Below are 21,321 nucleotides of genomic sequence, written 5' to 3'. Positions count from 1 at the left end.
GATAGAGTGAAGAGGAGGGAACAAAGAGAAAGTGAAAGAGGGCAGAGACATGAGAGCAGACAGACAGAAGATGCAAACAGAGAAAAGAACAGAGAGGAAGGGAAACAAATGGAAAGCTTTTCATCTAAACAGTGTAGGCTGGGTTTTAGATATTCTTTAGATAGAGTGTGTGTGTGTGTGTGTGTGTGTGTGTGTGTGTGTGTGTGTGTGTGTGTGTGTGTGTGTGTGTGTGTGTGTGTGTGTGACTCCGGACACAGAGAGACAGACAGAGAAACGCTAGTTGAGAGTTGGAGCAGGGTTTCCCGCAGCACTTTGCAGTTAAGGCGCCGTCAAAAAAAAATAAAAGTATATGAGCGATATCAACCGTGTTACTCGGCGTCCAGTTTTCTCCCTTTCATTCCAAACCACACAGCTGACAGGCTCAGATAAATATAGGGTACTAGGCTCGGACATACACGCCGCTGTGGACTTGTGTCAGTCTCGCAAGCGGATTCAGGAAAGTGGCTGCATGTGTTCGACAATGCACAGAACATTAACCGGTACAAACCTACAGCTGTCCGCGGACACGGAGTGTGGAAAGTATGTCAGAGTTGCGCCAGTGTGTGTATATGTCATAGGTGTGATTGGCATAAGACAAAAAAGCAGGAAAATATACGGCGCACCCATGATGCGGCGACAGCACCCCTCCCCCCAACCTATCCTTTTATGAAGGCTATATACTGTTTGTTTTTCTTTGAGATGTTTTCATTTAACTGTGTGGTCATTTAGAAGGCTTACTGAATGAGTCTGCCAGACTGTTAACCTGCATACTCAGCATGCGTTCTTTATGAGATGTGTAATAGTACTGTTCAGGCATGAAAATGGGTCAGGGGTGCAAAGGGTGAGAAGGATATTTTAAATATTACAGATTTTAAAGCATCAATCTGATGCATTTTGAGATGCATTTTTTGCCAACCAACAGTGTAATATTTCAATATGCACTCATTAAAGTTAATTTGACCGGCAAAACAGTCCTTCTGACATTACTAGGCATGTAACGATTCACTGAACTCGCGATGCGATACGATTCACGATACTGGTTTCACGATACGATTTTATCACGATTTTTTTGTACAAAATGAGATTTAAGAAAGATAAATGAAAAAGTTTCCTTTTATTATTTTATTCTCACTCAGACAAAATGCTGCACATTTCTTTCTGAAACTGAAATATCTTTGTCAAATAACAAAACTAAATTGAAATATTAAAACAAATCCCAAATAAAATAAATAATACAAATAAAATAAATCTTTTCATATAAACAAACTAAGGCTTTGCCGGTGCTCTTTCCTAGCTTAGAATCTTTCTTTTTTTTTTTTTTACATGTTTTTTTTAAGAAATATCAGCATATCCACATTTTCTGGCAGAAGCTGAGATCTCTGCACATTCACAATGTCCCCTGCTGATGAAAAAACCCTTTCACTAGGGACAGAGATGGCTGCTGTGGAGAGATATGCTTTTGCTATACTGGATAGCAGTGGGTATAGCCTAGCATTCTCTTTCCACCACTTGAGTGGACAGCTATTGAGGGAAATGGATGTTTCAGCTCTGTACTTAATCATTTCTGCATCAATCGGACTGATGTGCTGTGCAACTGGTTCATCAAAAGTCCCTCCAAGGAGATCTTCCAATGCTGTTTTCTTGGAAGGAGGTTGTTTCAGCTCTGCTCCTTCTGTCTGGTCAAGAGGCTGCTCTGCTGCAGGGGGGTGACCACTGGCACATTCTTTGCCCTCATCCTGCACAGAAGAATAGCAGAAATAAAAAGACTAAGTAAAATCTAAGTACAACATTGACAGGGGTTTCACATTGTTATAAAAACAAGATTTTAATATAATTTGTTATAATTTATTTGTATCATTACTCAGAGTTTACACAAACACATTTGGAAACACATTTAGAAAAATATGCCATAATAATAAACAAATTATTTAAAAAAATCAATTTAGAGAAAGAGTAAAATAAATACAATTTAGAGAAAGAGTAAAATAAATACAATAGGTTACCTGGTTCTGCAACATCAGTACAGCTTTCTCCTTCAGTCTGTGGAATACATCATCGCGTTGGTCTTTCTCTAGATGAGGCAGAGCCCGGAATCTGGGGTCTAATGCGGTGCACTCCAGCAGGTGGTTGTACTCTGAAGTGTATCTGTTGTAAAGGTTGTTCAGTATAGCTCTCTTTATATTGCTCACAGTGGGGGAATCTTCTTCGTTGGATGCCATGTTATGCTCAATCATATGCTTTAAGGGCACAATGAGAGACACAGTGGGGTTTTTTCATCACACAGCACAGTGGTGGCTGTTTTGAGTGGCTTTAGAAGCTTCACAATGTCCTCCGCATCACGGATGTCTGAGCCATCCAAGGTATCGATGTCACGGAGATTTCGTCGAACGTCGTTGCTCAGGAGAGTTGCTGTCACAGCCGCTTGCTGTTCGAGATAGCATTCGATCATATCCAGACTGCTGTTCCAGCGCGTAGCGACATCGATGATTAACTTATGCGGTGGAAGCTCCAGTAGTATCTGTTTGGCTGCGAGCGCAGCTGTGGCTGTGGAGCTTCGGTGAAAGAAGGCAGAAATACGCTTCACTCTGCCCAACAAACGACTCACGCGGGGCACACTCAAACCCGCTTGGATGGCTAAGTTCAAAGTGTGGGCAAAACACCTGACATGGGGGGCCAGCCCAGCCTCTCTGACAGCAACATCCATATTCCTCGCGTTGTCCGTGACCACAGCAATTCCATGGTTGGCCTTTTGAAGCCCCCATTCACTCACAGCTGATTTTAAAACTTCAGCAATATTAGCTCCGGTGTGTGTTTCGAACAATGTGCGAGTTTGGAGAACAAAATTAACCATCTCCCACTCACTGGTTATCACATGGGCTGTGACCGTAAGATAACTCTGGGTAGCCCTGGAGGTCCAGCCATCGATTGTAATTGATACAATATATGCTTTTCTGAGGGTCTCAATTACCTTAGATTTTGTTTCCCTGTAAAGCGCTGGCATGACAGTCTGGCTAAAGTGGGGGCGTGATGGGATGGTGTATTTGGGCTCCAATTTGTTGACGAGTAGCTTAAATCCTTCATTTTCTACGACAGAAAATGGCCTCATATCTTTTGCCATGAAAACGCCGATACACCTTGTGATCTCTTTGGCTCTCGCACTCGTCGCCGCAAGTGGGGCTGCAAATCCGCCGGTCAGTGTGGTTTGGCCCACTAACAGGTTTTTACGTGCAGACGGCGGTGACTGGAGCTTCTCACTGTGGTGACGGTTTGTATGCTGCATCATGTTTGTTGTGCTATTGGTGTATATTAACATCTTCTTGCAGTATCTGCACACAGTTTTTGTTTTGTCCGTTACCACCTCACCTTTTTCATTTTTAGTCTTCGGAAAGCCAAAATGCCGCCACACGTCCGATTTGAATGAGTTTGGGGCATCCTCAATATCAACGTCATCTACACTTGCCGCCGCCATTTTTGCTTCTGTTAAAAGCTACAGCTTGTTCGCTGCTATCGCGCCTGTAAAGCGAGGTCAGAATATAGGCTACTGCTTCAGTGCCCCCTGCTGTTTAAAACGTGTATCGCGTAGGGCTGGGCGATATATCGATATAAACAAATATATCGATATATTTTTAAATGAGATATGGAATTAGACCATATCGCATATATCGATATAGTTCAAATGTGATCCTTGCTCCCATAGATATGTCGCCGTGAGGTTCTAAACATACGTCAAAACCCGCCGCCATCTTGGAACAGGGGGCCGAAGCATTCAGATCAACGCTAAAGATGCCGGACTTTTGTACTGCTTAATTATGTTCGTAGAGGAAATGAAAAGAACAAACAGCAATGGATAACATTTAACAGGTGACAATGTGTTTTATGATTATATATGCCGCTCGACCAGCAATCTGAGCTCCGGGCGGGACGGGGCGGAGAGCCCCGTGGCCGCCGCAGCGTCTCTTCCCCGGGCAAAAACACAGCCTTACCTGCGCTGCTGCCCGGGTCCCCGCTGATCCAGATCGGACCAGCCAAAGACAGAGTGGTGATCGGTAGGATCTTACACGTAGTCCAGGACGAACTGTATGTCGATATCGGCGGAAAGTTTCACTAGGTTTGCCGGCGGCAGGCGGACGGAAAGAAGCTACAGCGGGGCAGCGACCGTCTGCGGCTGCAGGATCTGGAGCTCAGTGCCCGTTAAAATTACATGTAACGCATAAATACATACAGAAATAAATAGTGGAGGAATGAGCCTGGACATTTCAGTCTGTTTAAACTTCACCTTGAAGCAGAAACTCTTAGTTCAGAAGGGTGAAGTTTCCGTTTGGACTCAGATCTGTGAACCGATCATAATAAATTTCTTTGTTTTGTAGTCGATAGTTCATCTTAAGTTTATTTAAGTGGAAGCAGTATCAAGTGGAAGAATGGGACTATAACCTAGGCTTACAGGCATGAGGCATTACATTTTGAACAAAGTAGATTATATTAATATCTAAAGCTTAATTGACCTTTGGAACGAATCACAAATAGCCTATGGAGCTTTGATTTCAAAAAAGGTACTCCTGTTATACAGTATTTAGGTTTACATTTTATTGTTATTTGAACAGCTGAGCATTTAATCATGAACCAGGTGAAGAAACCGGTTTATTATTTATTTGATTTTGCAACTGTTTCTATGAAACTACTTGTGACATGTCATATTTGATTTGGGCTTTGACTGAACATTTGCTCTCACTTCGCGGAAAAAAATATCGGGATATATATCGTATATCGATATTCAGCCAAAATATATCGGGATATGACTTTTGGTCCATATCGCCCAGCCCTAGTATCGCGATTCTTTTAACATCTCAACCGACACGAATCGTCACATATTTTCATCGATTTTCAACCGGCTCGGAGTGCATCGTTACATCCCTAGACATTACACAATAATAAAAGTCATAATTTTTAAAAACTAAAACATTTTGGATAAATTTTTACTTCTTCCAACCATATGTTAGTTAAATTAAGAGTCAATGTGGATTTACATATTGCAATAATATCTAACTATCTATCTAACTAAACTTTACTACTTTGGCCAGGTCATCGTCAAACAACTAGTAGTGGCTAAGACCATACTATTTGAGAATATACAGATTTTTGTTGGTTTCTCCAAATACCTGAGGAAAGCACCACAATATAAAATTAACTGTTTTAGTTGAAAAGGAAGCTACAGAAATTGTGGCCAAGGTATTGTATATATACAATTTCACATGATCACATGTTTTACTGTAGTTTTTTTTAAACTATATGTCTTAGTCATTGTCACGTTTAAACCTTGTGTTGTATTGCCTTGTCCTTCTGGGTAAAAATTGAAAATTCACTTTTTTTAGCGCTTTTTTCTGGCCCGTTTGTCGCTTTCTGCAAAAAAAATTTAAAAAGGTTTTTGTCAAAAAAGCTTTCTTTATTCACCAAATTTATGACATTGTACCTATTTTTTTTAGGTAAAAAAGCAGAAATTATTAATTATTTTGACTAACAGTTAAGATCAGAGGATGTTGAGTGGATCACAGACTGGTGTATGTTAAAGTTTAGTCAGGATACTGTTTTAAAACCATTTAATTTTTTTTTCTTCAAATGCTATAAAATTGAATATAACAAACCAACGTAACCTGATATTGTTCAGGTCTTATCCCCTGACCAATCGGCTATCCTAACCTTAACCCCTTCTCCTAAAAAATTTACGAGAGTCTCATTTTCAGGTCGGAAAAAACGGATTTCCGGATTTATCCGGAAGAATCACACCCCTGATGTGTGTGTGTGTGTGTGTGTGTGTGTGTGTGTCGGCCCCCCCCAACGAAGCTCCGACCTGCAGAGGAGCAGAAGCCGCACCTTCGCCAATATGAAGACTGAAAGACAGAACTATTTTGCTACAAACATTTACTCACCATGTGGCAGATAGCCATATAGACAGATTTAATTTATTAACACTCGAGGAATGCTGCAAATGTTTGACAGCCAGCAGGCTATGAATTACCTGGGAGAACATACGTGTCACAAACGGCAAACAACAGCGTGAAAGACAACATACTGAAGAGATCAAAGACATATTGTGGATATTTAAAATGTCTTCCAGTTGCAGTGTTAAATATTCTTTAGAAATAAAAGTTTATTGATCTTTGAAAAGGTGTACCTGCATTATTATGCCATTATCATTATATCATATTAGATGAAAATGGTCTCTCAACGACAATATTATCGTTTATCGCAATAATTTCTGGGACAATTTATCATCCAGCAAAATTTGTTATCGTGACAGGCCTACGTGGCGTGAGCGTGACGTTTCAGTTGCGTGGCGGCTGCGTGGCGTTTTCTATGTCTTTGCACACCAGAAACGTGTCTGTCGCGGCGCTGCTGCTAGCCTTGTCTGTACACATGTATGTTTCCCATAAACATAAATATATACCGATTTGATTACAGCAAAGACAACGTTGGCAGTATTGACGGCAAAATAGGCTACAAAATATTTCGTCGTGTACTGACAGGTGCAATATTTGAAAATCAATAATTTTTTTAAATGACATTTATATCTGCATTTATGTCAAAACCTCGAGACTTTCAAACATCAACATGTCATTTATTAAATGTATTTGTGTCAAAATGACATATCTTTTCCTATTCCATTTTGCATGGAAACGCTTCCAACATGCTTGCGTGTCGCGTGAAAAATAGGCGTCGGTCCTATTTCTAGCACGCACACGTTTTCAGTGCGGCTTGAGCCATAGCTTTTGCCGTGCATGTCACACGGCAGTGTGTAAGCTCCATAGACAGTATAAGAATGGACCAACAAATCCCGTTGCTCTGGACGGAGACCGGTGAAGGCTATTAGAAGCACTTTTCCGGTGATCGCTAGCTTTACTGTGCAGCCTCCAACTGAGAGAGACAACGTAAATGTTACGTGAGCAACGTGTCTGAAAGTTGTAAGTCTTCTGGTAGCTGTGCCAAGAGAAATCTCAATCATTCCCAATCTTACAGAGATGGAGAGTGTAGGTATATGTAAGGAGATAACATAGGCACAGGCTAATTATTGCTAACTAAAATGATAGTTAACATTAGTAATTAAACCTAAACAGCTCATGTAAGTCGTAACTGCCTGCGAGCTTCTCCTGTACTATACGGTAATTCCTCTACTATGTGACACAATCGTTAGCCTTTTTTTACAAAAACGTCTGCTACGGAGCCATAACGTGAGGTACAAGGTAATGGAGCCTTTTATACATTGTCATGTTTCTTTAGAAATAAACAACGGACAAATAGAGTCTTTAAACGCTTCAGATGTAAAGTTATTCACTGTCAAGTGAGGTCAAAATGAATGCTACCCAGTGGAATGCTAACGGCAGGTGATCGCTTTGTAGCATCAAAATGGCGCCATAGGAGGTTCGAGTTCTGAAGCGAAGCTTATCCCCTTGGCAAGCTCTAACCGGTTAACATGGGAGCCAAAATAAAAACAGACACGCCACGCGGCTGACACGCTCACGCCACGCAGCCAGTGTGCAGGAGGCCTTACAGTCCGCTGAAGCACAGCATGAGTTCAATGATAACTATAGAGCCCTCTCAAAATCTCAATGGGCTCATTGTCCCTGTCTCTTTATGGCACAACTTTCTGTCTCTCCACTGCATTTATATACACTGGAACTACGAGTAACTGCTCACAATACAATATCATTCCAAACTTCCATGCAATATAAAATACTGACAGCTGCTGCTGTAATTAATGAGACCAACTTACTTTTCACAATCATTATTGGGAAATGTTTGAGGCCTAGGACACCATGAAAAATACTCAGACAGGGAATCACTGAGCTACATAGAAAAATGTTTCCGATTTAACTCCGTTTGCTCATGTGTGAAAGGAAGCTAGGCAGATGAATGGTACAGCAAGGTGAGGTCAACCTTTTACTCAAAAAACACACATGTTAAACTCAGCCAACTGCCCTGCTACATGTAGCCTAGCTGTCTGTGATATGGATTATTTGGCTGTACCTGCTTCAGCATTGTTCAGATAACTTGATAATATCCTGGAGGGGTACAGTGACTTTACCACAAAGGTCAATACAGTATCACAATATGTCAGACTTCATTAAGACTATGAATTAGACCATTTCCATCTCTTCGGTTTGAAATGCGGTCTGTGTTTACACACCTGATCAAATTGTTTCAAGACCATGGCAGCATTTTGAGAGTCTGGGCCACATCCATAAGCTAGCACTTTAGAAAGGCCCAATGTGACTGTAGAGTGCACCCCTTACACAAAGAGGCAGTCCAGGCCAGGTCAGCAGCATTAGTGAGTGAGCAGGAGGCTCCGTGTCCTACTGCAGAACTGCTGACAGGTATGTCCCTGCTGGGCTCACCCAGAGCTGTCTGTCTCACAGAGACACTGTACACATGATGACAGGAAACTAAACTGTGCTCGTAGCTTTGCCAAATCTGCAGCCTAAAGTAGTGATATATCACTGCACGCCCACTGAGTTCTGTGGACTTTTCTGCCATGCTGCAGAAACCAACCGCTGAATAATTGCAAGATGAAAGAAAAAGAAAATGAAAAAGGCAAACCATGTATAGACATACACTTGTGTCACACACAGCTCTTTCAAAAAACCTTCATAGAGATAAATGGAAGCATGGGCATGTTTCTGTCTCTAAATCACTTTTCCACATCGCCTTGTAACTGCCAGCATACAAACATAAAGGACTCGTTGCAATACGAAGGAATGTTTGATTAGTGGCACCTTAACAACAAAAGGAAGTTACTGAGAGAAAAGAAGACTGACTTAAACACATTCTTTGGTTTCAGCAAAGCAAATGTAGGTCTTTAAATTTTAGCCACATTGTATTGCCTAACGTAGGGCCAGCCTCCAGTCAGCAGCCCTGCTAATTAAAAAGCCAGTGGTTAACACAGCGCCATACTTCAGTAAATGGCAGGTATCATATAGAAACTGCTTTGAGTTGTACAGGTTGAATTTTTACCCTAAATTATCCATCTGAGGATAAATTAATATACATATCAAAGAACCCCTTTGTGTTCAAAACTGACAATAAGAGCGGACCATTGACTACTAAACCACTCTGCTGTCCAATCAAATCTCCTGAATGCCTCTATACACAAATTAACAACAACAACAACAACAACAACAACAGTTGAGAAGTTGGCTTACGGGGAGAGTCACACAAAGGCAGTCAACCCCTAATCCATTTGATCTAAGATTGTAAAACATAAGAGTCCACAACATGTAAGTGAAAAGCACGTGGATATGACACACCCAAAGTAAGTCCCTGTGCTGCTCTCCTGGCTTGTTCCATATGGGATGTGGAAGTCCGTTTCCCACCATCAGATCTCATGCTGGGCTGATGAAAGGATACGGACTGGACTAGGAGGAGTTTTAAATACAAGTCTCACACACACACACACACACACACACACACACACACACACACACACACACACACACACACACACACACACACACACACACACACACACACACACACACACACACACACACACACACACACACACACACACACACACACACACACACACACACACACACACACACACACACACACACACACACACACACACACACACACACCTGTTTAGCTCCACCTTTGAAATGCAATGCAACATGTGAACTGAGTTGTTTTCTCACAGCAGCCCCTAACCCTAAGCCATAGCAGCAGGAGACATCTGCGCGCCTTCCTTTAATAACACGGCAACACAAACTCCCTCCCTGTGTTGATAACCTGCCATCACATGTGTCACTGCTTATTATATTACTCTGTATTGTCAGGAGACTTTATATAAAACGTAACGCCATCAGATGTAATTAGATCTGAAATTATTTGGAACAATGTTGTTAATTGTTTTGTTAACTTAAAGTCACATGCGTGTTTTTACACTCTCTCAGTTACACTATTTCTACATAAAATAAATATATTTTACTGGCTGACGGTTTGTCGTCTTGAATAGTAGTAAATGGTATTCTTTTTAATGCAATGTATGTATGTATGTAGCTATAACGTGCGGAGCGGTCTCTTTAACCGTAACTTGGTTAGCGTTAAGACAACAGACAGCCTTTAGGAGGGAACACGTCATGCATTCAAACAACACACGGCAACGGACCGACCCGCTGGGAGCAAACAGTAAAACATCTAGCTAACGTTACCTTCATTAACGTCGGAATCAGACGTCGTCTAATCACTAGCTACATGCATACATGTGTGTGTATGTGTGTGTGTGTGTGTGTGTGTGTGTGTGTAAACTCAAAGTGTCCATAACGTAACGCTATAATGTTAGTTGACGTCACAATGCTGCTGTCAAACATTTCTAACATTAACCCAACAAATCTCCAGTATCTTTATTAAAACTATTCAGGAGAACATATATCAGCCAACAGCTGCCCCAGTACCATTTACCTGGACCAGTGGAAACAAGTTAAGATTCCAGGGACTAGTCGGAGCCCAGTCTCTGTTATAACGTTATCTTCCCAACAAAGACAAATGTAAAGCGACTTCCTGTTTCAGTCACAAGCACATGCGTTGAACGGACGCACTTACCTTATTACCATGCGAGTAAAACTGATGAGATATTCCCAAATAAAACGAGGAATTAATACATTAAACTTTATATTTTAATAAAAACGGACGGTGCTGACGTTTGACGTAGCGCTCGTTCTCCCTCCCTTACTGGGCAAAACCCACCAGTGACTAGGAAGGCGCGAAGGCTGCTGATTGGCTTGTTCAGCGTTCATTTCAAACTGCTCTGCAATTTGATTGGTTATCGGTGGATTTTAACTGCGTTGGGATTGGTTTTGAGGGTCACGACTACTTTGTTTACTGGTGTCATATTACCGTTAGAGAGAGTCACAAAATGGTAGAAGTGGCAAAAACCATAATAAACTCTCCATCACATCCAACACTAACACCCGAACGAATAAATTAATAAATGAGAAATAAATAAATAATTATTGAGAAAATGACCATAAAAAGTAGTCAAATATAAATCCACTTAAGGTTACGGTTATTAAATTACTAACATTACATTTAGTATTAATGTGAGATAACACATTCATATAGGTCTATATTATTTAATAATGCAGCCTGTGCCTAGAATCAGTGACATTCTTAAATTGTATGCATCTTTATGGGTAATAAAAAGTGACACTAGATGTTTCTGCTCCTGTCTACTCCTGAACACTTGTTGTCATGCTGTTAATCAGATGCATTACGTATAGGCTTCACTTCGATTGCACTGTGTTCACATGTGACGCTTTATCACAGTAGCTACATTCATTCTAACATGACACATATTTGCATAATTGTTGCATAGTAAACACGTATCTGTCCTCATATTTCTGGTTTGTTATGAGGAAATCTTGCAAATAAGAAACTTGTCAGGTATTCATGAAACAGTAATTATGTAGCTGATCATACTGTAGCATCTCTGTGGGAAATTGAGAAGCAAATGCTTATGGGTGAGCTGACTGCTGTGACACCTGCGACTCATATAAGCTCAGAAACACATTAGGAGGAAAAAAAAACTGATTTTGAAAATTCAAATGGTCCAATCCAATAACAGCATTATCGTTGTCTCAGCTTCCTCATCTTTCTCTCTGCAGTCACCACAGCACAGCCCCTCTATGGAAGCAAGTCAAACAAAACCTCAAGTGAACTGCAGATGCACTGCCAGACCTCTCTATGCCCAGCCCACAGGAAGTGTTGCTGCCCAGAAACTTTTTTACAACCAATAAAGGACATCAAGTCTCTTTAATCTTAAACAGACCAGAAGTATAGTAATATTTGTAGCAACTGCAGTTTTTGCAAGTGTCGCCCAGAAACTTCTAATAACTTCGTCAAATATGTTGTATTTAGATACGCTGCTTTTCTGCAACTTTTATAGCCTACTATAACTGACTTTCAAATTGGATAATAAAAGAAAGTTCTGTGGCATTCATTGTTTGCATTTGTTCATGTTTCACAAAGAGTTTAACCTGAGCCAGACCGACAACAAAGATAGAAATCATATCACATCCTTACAGGGATAGTAGTATACAGTTGTTAAATCATAATAAAATATATGACAAACTGGTATCGGATCGGTACTCGGTATCGGCCGATACGCAAGTTCAGGTATCGGAATCGGTATTGGGAAGCAAAAAATGGTATCGGGCCATCTCTACAAAATACCTTACGCAAAAATTAAAATGTAGGCTACAATGTCACAGGCAACGGATGGACAGCTGAGCTGGAAATAAGTAAGTACACAAAACCAAGGTTCCCAAAAACATAGTTGTGCAGGAGTGTTAAAAAGGGCCAAAACCCTGATTTTGCACAATCAAAAACATTTAAAATATTGAGGTTTGTTGCATCTGACTCTGGAAGGAAGGGTCAGTACAGTCCTCTGAGAATATCTCTTGTGGCCGAGCACAATGAAAGTGCAGATCCCCAGCTGACCCCGGTTCAGTCATCCTTTCACCATGCAGCGCAGCAGCAGCAGTCCGGCTCAGCTCACTGACAGACAGCTGCACACGGAGGAAGGACTGCAGAGAGACTGCATGCATCATCCATCAGGCTTGAAGAAATAAAGAGGCATGCTCTTCCTCTTCCTGTGCTCTTCCGCCAAGCATGAATGTGAGCCGCTGTCAGACATGTTGTCACCGTTATTGAAGCCGAGGCTGAGCTGCTGTAATGACAGACGTGAGCACACCAGGAAGCGATAAGGCCTGCAGGGACTTCAATGTCAATATTCACTTAAAGTGAGACATTTTACCATTTTAAAGAAGAATTAATACAATATTTCTCTTACAACCAAAAAGTTGAACTCCTAAGCAATGAAATACACCATGTCTACTATGTATACTACATGTCTACTACATGTATTACATTTATAGAACTGAGGTTCTATAAATGTAATGTTTGCAAACTTTAGATTTACTTACTGAGTCAGTTTTCTGACTAAAGAGTTAGTAAATTAGTTACATATGGAACTCTCATTTGGAGTTACAATTTGAAGAGACCATGAGGGACAAAATTAGCTAAAATGCAGTTTGACAGTTGTTATAAAAGTCTGAAAAATAAGATGAGGCTAAAACAAGTAAAGCTGAAAACCCCGCTCAAGGTTCCTAACAGTGAGCATCATTTTAAAAGAAACAACTTCTATTCTTGTACTGCAATTTTTATTTAATTTGCTCAAACAAATCAATGTTAGCATGTAAGAAAAGACTAACTAACATGAGAACAGTATGGTACAATGCAGATGAGAAAAGAATAAATCTGGAATCTCACTTCAGCCAAATGCATCAGTTCCCTCGGCAGAAAACTGGGTTGAAGGACAAAGATAAATGTTTCCATCAGTAATCTGACATCAGCATGGGGCAGACGTCACTACAGATTTCTAAGCGTGTAAAGAAAGCTGAGATGCAGAACACACACAGTCAGACTCATCTGGACTTCAGGTTTAGAAAAATCATGTCAGAGCGAAGCTCATCTTTGAACCCTTCCAGGCCTCATTTCTCAACGCTTGATTGTACTCCTGAGCTGTTAGAAAAGCAACCTCACAGCAGTATTGAAATAAATCACATGTATGGAAAAAACAAAGATCTTGGTGCAAAGACATTTTCTTTGCGGGGAACAGTACCAAGGTCAATAAATTCTCCCTTCAAATAAAAAACAAAGCCAAACTTAATAAAAACTGCATGAGATCATAATGACAGTCCCTAGATATTATTACTAGTCATCTTTATGTCTTTGACATAATAAATGCAACTTCGGAACAAGGCACAAACCACACAGCATCACAAAGAGTTTGTCTTGATCACAACATTTCACCTGCCATCACGGACTGAATATAGAGACAGACATCTTATTCTCGTCAAAATGATACAAAAATCAGAAAGGCGACTTTGTTGAGAGTGATTATGTTTAGTTGAATCCTTTGGTGAGGAAGCCACACTGTTTGCGACAGAGGCTATGTTGTCAGAGCATGTTGGATTGCTCTGTGAGTTTGCTCTTAAAGTGCAGTGGATGTAAAAACTCAGGACAGGGAGCCTCATGGCTGGGTCAGGGTCTCCATTTGGAAAAGTGGATGAGAAGAGGAAACGACTTTATCGACAGAGAGAGAGAGCATGAAACAGACCTGACCATAATTAACCCATTCATTTTTCTCATCACAGTATTAAACAAACTTGACCTAATCCAAAGCAAATGAGAGCAACTTTCTCAAATCTGTGACTTCTCATCTTCAAACATCCGAGCCCTTGAACATCGTCATATACATAGAACACAGCCACTGATTAACCAACCCTTGGCTCGCGGTAGCTGCTTCTCCCCATCATAATAAAGGGGCTCTCCTATCAGACAGTGAAAACAGTTGTATAATGTCTTCTGTGCTTCTTGATAGGCTTTGTCGAGTCTGAGAAAATAACCGTGATGACATCATAGTGATGTCACTAGAGTTATCTCGGCCTAGGCTTGGAGACTACATGTTTAACATTACAAAGTGGGAGTGTGGCGTTTGAAAGATGTCTTCATTTATCAGGCAGGGAGCGTCAAATGAAAATATGCTATGGAGTTGAATTATGGGAATTGTAGGACTAAAAGTCAGGATATTTCAGCCAACATTCTTTTTCAAAATAGGCCAATTGCAAGTCTCCCAACTTTATGAAAGCAATAAATATGAAATGGGTGAATTGTGGTGATAGCATGCACACTGTATTGCCTTGTAAGTTCTCAATTATAATACATGGAACAGTCAAGATACCACACGCTGTAGATGCTAAAACATAAAGCATCATTTGAGAACCGGTTCAAGATATCCTATCACCTTGGATTCCTTTGGAAAGTCAAAAGATTGTTGTCCTGTAAAGCCCACAGAGAGAGACATATCCGCAGAGTCTCACCAGGACAGAGTGGGACATAGACATTAACTACAGCTCCAACATATCCCTCTCAGGTTGATTGTACTTTTAGTGAAACAAACTCAGCACTGAAGTGTTTTTAGAATAACGTGACATAAAGTTTTTTGTGAAATACAGTTTCTCATGTTAATGATTTGACATTGGCAGGAGAAAAGAAGATGAAACATTAAGCACTAGAAATAGTAAATGGCACATTCATGTCCTCATATGGACACCATCTCTCACACATTTGGGTTGTCCTGTGCACCTTCCAAAAGGTTAAGTTTATAAATGCAGTAAAATAATAACACTTAATAATAAAGGGTAAAAAGACACAGTATCCTTGGAATACTTAATAGAAAATTAACCAAAAACAAAAAGGAGAGTATTGTGACTTAAAAAATTATGATATTCCATGAAATCATGTCTTACAGTGTTGCTCTGGTATTGTGTCCTGTCAGCCTTCAGGGTCACAGAATATCTGCGATACAGTTGACGAGAAGTGGCGAGGTGTCCCGCAGTAACATTGTCCAATGGGGACAGACAGACATGGAGACATGTTTGGTGGTGTTAGGACTGGGACAGGTGGGCCTTCAAATAGATGCTACACTTATTGCTTGTTATAAAACTTGTGACAGCTAATGTCATTCCGTGGCAGACTTGTGACCCTCAGCGTTTAGAGAAAACAATCATGCATGCAGAGTACCTAAATATGACAAACATGACAGAGACCCAGGGAGTCTTCAAACCAAAACGTACAGGAAGAAAAGTCAGTTCTAGCTACACGTCACGTCACCATGGTCAACTAGCATGACAGGTATCAGCCAATCAGCACTTTGCGTTGCCAGAGAAGGTTTGGTAGAGAGCTATGACGGCTGCCGTGTGATTGGCAGCTGCCCTCCGTGTCCGTCCACCTGCCACTCAACAGCATGGACAAAGACATGACGGGAGACAACAGCACTTGTGATTATGATTCCACAGACGAGAGAGCATCCTGTTTAAAGATTGGATTATTCAGCTACTTGATATGGCCGTAGCTCTACACGGCGACAGACATGGTGGATAGATGCTTTTTTCTAAATAACTTTTTCTCTCTTTTGTACATATTCAGGTTAAAATAGTATTTGAGGAAGACAAGCTTTACAGTGTCCTGCAGTGGTGGACTTCACCAGAGACTGTCAGTCCCCATACACACACACTCATACTCACTCACACACACACACACACACACACACACACACACGCACACACGCACGCACGCACGCACGCACGCACCCTACCCCTATGGCATTATGGGAAAAAAGTTGATATTTTCCATCCCCCATTCTTCCTGCCTCCCAACTCTCTTAATTAAACGTGCCTTTTCATTCGTTTTACATCACAAGAGTTCTGATTCTTAGCATCACCATTGCTGTTCACTTATGCGCCAATGGTTAATACAGAGTCATAGAAGAGTTCAAGATTGTTTTGTGTTTCTTTTTCTTTCTTGTTGTTATAGGACAAGGAGGGAGAAATCTACTTTGCATAAAGACATTTGCTTCTGTTTCAGACACTGTCCTCCAGGATGCGATGCCCTCAGTGGGAGGGGGCGGGGGCAGCAGGCTCTCAGAGTTACAAGCCTCCCTGTCCATTGTTGTTCTGTCCAATAATGTCATCTCTCAGTATTAATATGATTATTGTCATCATCACCGTCGGTTGATTTTATTTTCCTTTCTGTCATGTCTTAAATTGACCGGGGGTTTGTCCGTCGGGTCGCGTGGATGTCCATGTTTTGAAGAGGGAGTTTGGTTCCTCTACGCCGTGCTGGACTTCCCCAGCTCCTCCCTGATTGCTGAGGACACAAAGACAAAGACAGACGCATCATGTGAGAATCACCCAGTTCAGAAGGCTGCATGTGGTGTAAAGTAAGGTACCAAAACACAACTTAAACACAGTTATAGAGCTCAACAGTCCCGCCCCTCATCCGAGAGACCTTGGGTTCCTGAAGTAAATTTCCCGTTCATTTCTCCCATTGACGTCTGGAAAAATCCGTATATAAAGAGTTTTAGACCATGCCTTAGGCTAACCAGCTACGATGTGACTCATAAGCATACAACATATCATTTTGAGTGAAAAAACAAACAGAAAATCCCAAAAAAGTACAAGGTACAAGACTGTGTACGTATTTTCATTATCGAGCGAAGGAACTACTCATCACATAAACCACCACGCACAGAATAAAGGAAGCTACGTTAGTTTAGCTAACCGCTAGCTGAAACAGCATGTAATAACTTTAAAAGACCTTCAAAATAAAACATGAAAATAACAGCTGCTACATCAGCTGTAGTATCCGTTGTACCCAGTGTTTAGTTTGAGTTAACGTTATTTTAGACTGAATCAAGCTGTCTGCTAGCGGTTAACAGCGGTTAACATGACAGGACTGTTGACCTCTTGAAGGAAAGCTTTGCTTTATTCCAACTTATAGCCATAGTTTGGCCCTTATTCTTATCATTATAGTGTATATATATATATAATGACAACATTATACTCATCTGGAACAGGGCAACAACTCCAAAAATAAGTTGGATTTGATTATTATCGACACTTTGAGTTTGTTTAAGACCTACAATCTGATTGTATGACGATTTGTGTTTGTTGGCCTGCAGAAACTACTTTGGTAGGTACAATATAGATATATAAAGACCCAAGTTGTAACAAACTAGAATCGTACTTTCATTTATTCCTCATATTCAGGACTGGATCAAGCCATTAGTGGGCCCCGTGTGTTCTCATATTCCTTTGTAAGTATAACTCCTGCTAGCATTGCTAAGTGCAATCTTATTTTTGAAAGGCATGTTTTGTTACTTTATACAAAATGCTGATCCCACATTTTGGCTTAAGGTGCAACAGACAAGCAGCTCATAAAATAGTTCAGAATACTGGTTCACATTTCGGACTACCCATCCAGAAAGCGTGGAGCAACATGGGCACGCTCTGCCCACGTACAGTAGTGTCTGTTCGGGCTGCTGTGAATGCAGTCATTTGTCATCTGCAACAACATGAGTGCTGCAGCTACATACACTGATGCATGTGAACATTATTCACATTTTGAGGCATAACAATACATTACCTTTGCCATCAACCAATGTATTACTGTACGTTTGTGAGAAGAGAGTATGTTTTTTTCACATTCTGTCTTCAGCCAGCATTTCACTTTAAACAGAAGAAACCCCTGAAATACAAGTTATCTTAAGTGATATTCGAGTATTTGCACCTGATGAGACTTTACAAAAACAGAAGCTTTCACCTGGGTCGAACATTACGCGTGGAAGCGTAGCGTTATCAGCTGCTGAATAGCGAGAGGCTAATGGATCTGGTATCTCTTAACATTACTCCCACTAATGAAAAAAATATGCTTTGCGAAATATAAAACCGTCTACAGTAGTACAAATATTATGCACTCAAAACGATGGATTAGGGGTTGTAGAAATACCCAGAAATGTATGTAAATAACACTTGCCTGCTGGCTTCTGCTCTCTGCTGCTGCTGCTGCTGTTACTACGCAGTAGTAGAGGTAGCTGTAGGGCCCTACAAATTACAATCAAAAGAGATGCAACAAAATATTTTTTAATTTAATGATTAAATAAGGTAATGTCTCCAAACTTACCTCAATTATTACTTGTCTCCTGCTAGTTATACTACAGCACTTACTTTAAAAAATAAGTTAAATTAAAAAATATTTTTGTTGCATCTCTTTTCGGTGTTGTAATTTGTAGATGTCCCTAAGCACTCGTCTTTACAGCAGCAACAACAACAGCAGAGAGCAGAAGCCAGCAGGCAAGTGTTATTTACATAAACTTCTGGTGTACTTACAAACTTTACAATCCATCGTTTTATGAATGCATAACCTATATATACTAGTGTAGACCTTTGGTATCATTTCGGGCATTATTAGTGGGGTAATGTTAAGAGACACTTCAGATCCATTAGCCTCTGCGCTAAGCTATTCAGCGGCTAACGCTACTCTACGCTACTCTACGCTAACTCTCCCAATGTTAGACCCAGGTGAAAAAAGCTTCTGGGGGGGTGTTTGGCTCGAGGTCATGGTGCAAAGGACCCTAGGGTGAAATTACTCCGAACCATCACTTTAACAAACTAAAGTAAGAGTGCCTGCTGCATTGCCATTTGTAGTGTTTGGTGTATAGATTCACTGTTAGTGTGTGTGAAAAGACATCACAGGTTTCAATGATAATTACCATCAATGAGCTCTTCTTTTAGCTTTGACAGCTCCTTCCTCATCTCATCCAGAATGTCCTAAAAAATAAAGAAACAAAGTCACCTTTGCATACAAACGGCATAAATGTCAGACTCCACCTTCCACTCCCTTTGGACATTGCTAACACAGAGGCTTTAGGACTTAGTTAGGTGGAGGCACTGCCGACTGGCAAAGGGAAATTATCGGTCTTCTTTACGAAGTAGCTAATCCCTGTTTGGTCCCCGTGTGGGACTCCCTGTGAGATTGTTTTCTAAGATTCTAAACTTAACCAACTTAAGTAGTTTTGGTGCCTAAACCTAACCAAACTGGGGCCATTTCACAACGTTAATGACGTGTTTAAAATCGCGACCGTTACCTTCTCTGGATTAGATATGAAACTCTCCTGTGGGTCGTATTAGAGTGGGGGGGGGACAAACCACCGATATCATCGTATGGGTTGGACGACTGGTTGCTTTTACCTCCAAACCCTTCTGAATAAGAAAGCAACCATGACAGTGAGTATAGTAAAAGGTTTGTGAGCAGTTGTGGGGACAGATAGGCCAGACTCAGAGAGGACTTATCTAACAGGCTCATTGACTCAGGCCAGAGGGAGGAGCTGCCTTACAGCTGCACGCTAACAGGGCTGTACAATTAGTGAGGGAAAAAAGACCAATGGAAACCCTTGTGTCAGTGTAAACTATGCCTGAGATTAGCAATTTGACGGCACAATCACAATGAAATATCAACAGTTGACAAGCTAATTGATAATTAGAATACAGTCAGATTACCGTCATGCTTGCAAAACTTGAATTTTTACTTTGCAAATGATGGCCATTGTAGATCTGCTCAGTACTAGAAACAAGCATATAGTACTAGGCCCTGCAAATAGGAGGTTCAGGAAGAAACACTTCTCAAAATACATCCAATGGAATTAAATAAGAAAGCCAAATAGATGAAACATGAACATATGTGAAATGTGGAAGTAATTAAAGCAATTGTATTAAACCATGTAACATGTGAAAGTCTTATGAAATCCTTGTCAGTGACAGAGAGGTAGAACAGTACACTGATACAGTATGAGTGGATCATCTCACTGACTCCAGTACAGTGTCAGTGGAAAGACTATCTGACTTGTTCTAGTCAGAACAGACCTGTAGAGGAATTCTGATCTGGTTGGGTAAGGGTCAGTCACATTTGTATCATGTGCTGTGACAAAGCATAAAGTCTCTGAATGAATGTTAAAGTCGGTTCACCTACCTGTTTTAATCTGTCATAGTCAACAGCTTCTGTTGGCACACCGTTGGCACTTAAGGATGCAGTAGGTGTAGGAGTGGATTTAGGTCTGTGAGGAGAGACAAAGAACCCAAAGAAGCTCAGAGGAAAAGAACCACAGATAGGACTGAGGTAGAGAAACAGGATGCTCAACTCTGGCTGCTACATTATTATCATGTATATCAAATTTATACACATTTTGAATTCACTGTGATCACTCAATGTGCAGCATCTGACTTAACCTAAAATAGAAAATACATTAGACTGCAACTCATCTTACGGATGAAAAACAACTGAAACTGGAGTATCACTGGATAAATATCACACAAACTGTGCATGTCTAATGAAAAAAATAATAATTATTTCAACATTTTGTGCCATAAACTTCAAAATCAACCCTGATTCTCATCACACCCAGGATTATTTGCTGTGGCATCTGACAGCAAAAACCTGTTGAATTTACTTCAGTTATTCTCTAATAGTTTCATAACATGTGCACACAAAAAGATGCTGCTAAAACTGCATTTAGGAACCAAATCCTGGACATAGCATGCACACTTACCTAGACATGCATGTAAACACATACATATACACACACACACACACACACACACGGCTCTCAACAATTTATAAAACTTCATAAGGAAAAGGTCTCTGTCATTTATTTCAAAATGTTCCTCAAAGACACATTTCTTTTCAATTTGCATCTTTCGTTGAAACTTGCTAGGTGCAACCTTTTTTCTTCTCACATGTCTGAAGACAAGCGCTAAGCCAGCAGGATGCCAGCCACACTGAGAGGGGTCCTAGCTCTGTTCACACAGCAGCCAATCACTTTCAAGAGAGGAA

General features: G+C 40.7%; 3 protein-coding genes across 4 annotated transcripts in view; all 3 read right to left on the bottom strand.

Moving 5' to 3' along the window:
• The window catches only part of lbr (lamin B receptor), a 38,996-nt gene extending 28,221 nt beyond the window's left edge, over positions 1-10,775 (bottom strand). Inside the window, exon 1 of the mRNA XM_039782878.1 lies at positions 10,633-10,775. Coding sequence (XP_039638812.1) covers positions 10,633-10,643 — 11 coding nt within the window. The 5' untranslated portion in view covers positions 10,644-10,775. The remainder of the gene's footprint in view (positions 1-10,632) is intronic.
• Positions 613-3,610, bottom strand: LOC120547324 (E3 SUMO-protein ligase ZBED1-like). 2 transcript variants are annotated; one of them, XM_039782879.1, is made up of 2 exons: positions 2,043-3,610; positions 613-1,775 (listed from the first exon to the last, which is right to left on the bottom strand). In XM_039782879.1, exons 1-2 carry the CDS (start codon positions 2,271-2,273, stop codon positions 1,359-1,361), a joined length of 648 nt encoding a protein of 215 aa, XP_039638813.1. In that variant the 5' UTR covers positions 2,274-3,610; the 3' UTR covers positions 613-1,358. Both variants share the same exon structure in this region; 1 of them encodes a protein (XP_039638813.1).
• Positions 10,776-13,233: 2,458 nt separating the features above from the next.
• The window catches only part of enah (ENAH actin regulator), an 86,345-nt gene continuing 78,257 nt past the window's right edge, over positions 13,234-21,321 (bottom strand). Inside the window, 3 exon segments of the mRNA XM_039782876.1 lie at positions 13,234-16,800; positions 19,205-19,262; positions 20,461-20,545. Coding sequence (XP_039638810.1) covers positions 16,763-16,800; positions 19,205-19,262; positions 20,461-20,545 — 181 coding nt within the window. The 3' untranslated portion in view covers positions 13,234-16,762.

The sequence above is a fragment of the Perca fluviatilis genome, chromosome 18 (genome assembly GCF_010015445.1).
Source record: "Perca fluviatilis chromosome 18, GENO_Pfluv_1.0, whole genome shotgun sequence".
Lineage (NCBI taxonomy): Eukaryota > Metazoa > Chordata > Actinopteri > Perciformes > Percidae > Perca > Perca fluviatilis.
The sequence above is the reverse complement of the archived record's forward strand: the minus strand, read 5'-3'. Positions and strand labels throughout refer to the sequence as shown.

Excerpts from the sequence above, each read along its gene's own strand:
- LOC120547324 (XM_039782879.1), bottom strand. The coding sequence starts at position 2,273 with ATGATTGAGCATAACATGGCATCCAACGAAGAAGATTCCCCCACTGTG. Across the intron at positions 1,776-2,042 it reads TACTGATGTTGCAGAACCAG|GATGAGGGCAAAGAATGTGC; the intron begins GTAACCTATTGT and ends TCTTCTGTGCAG.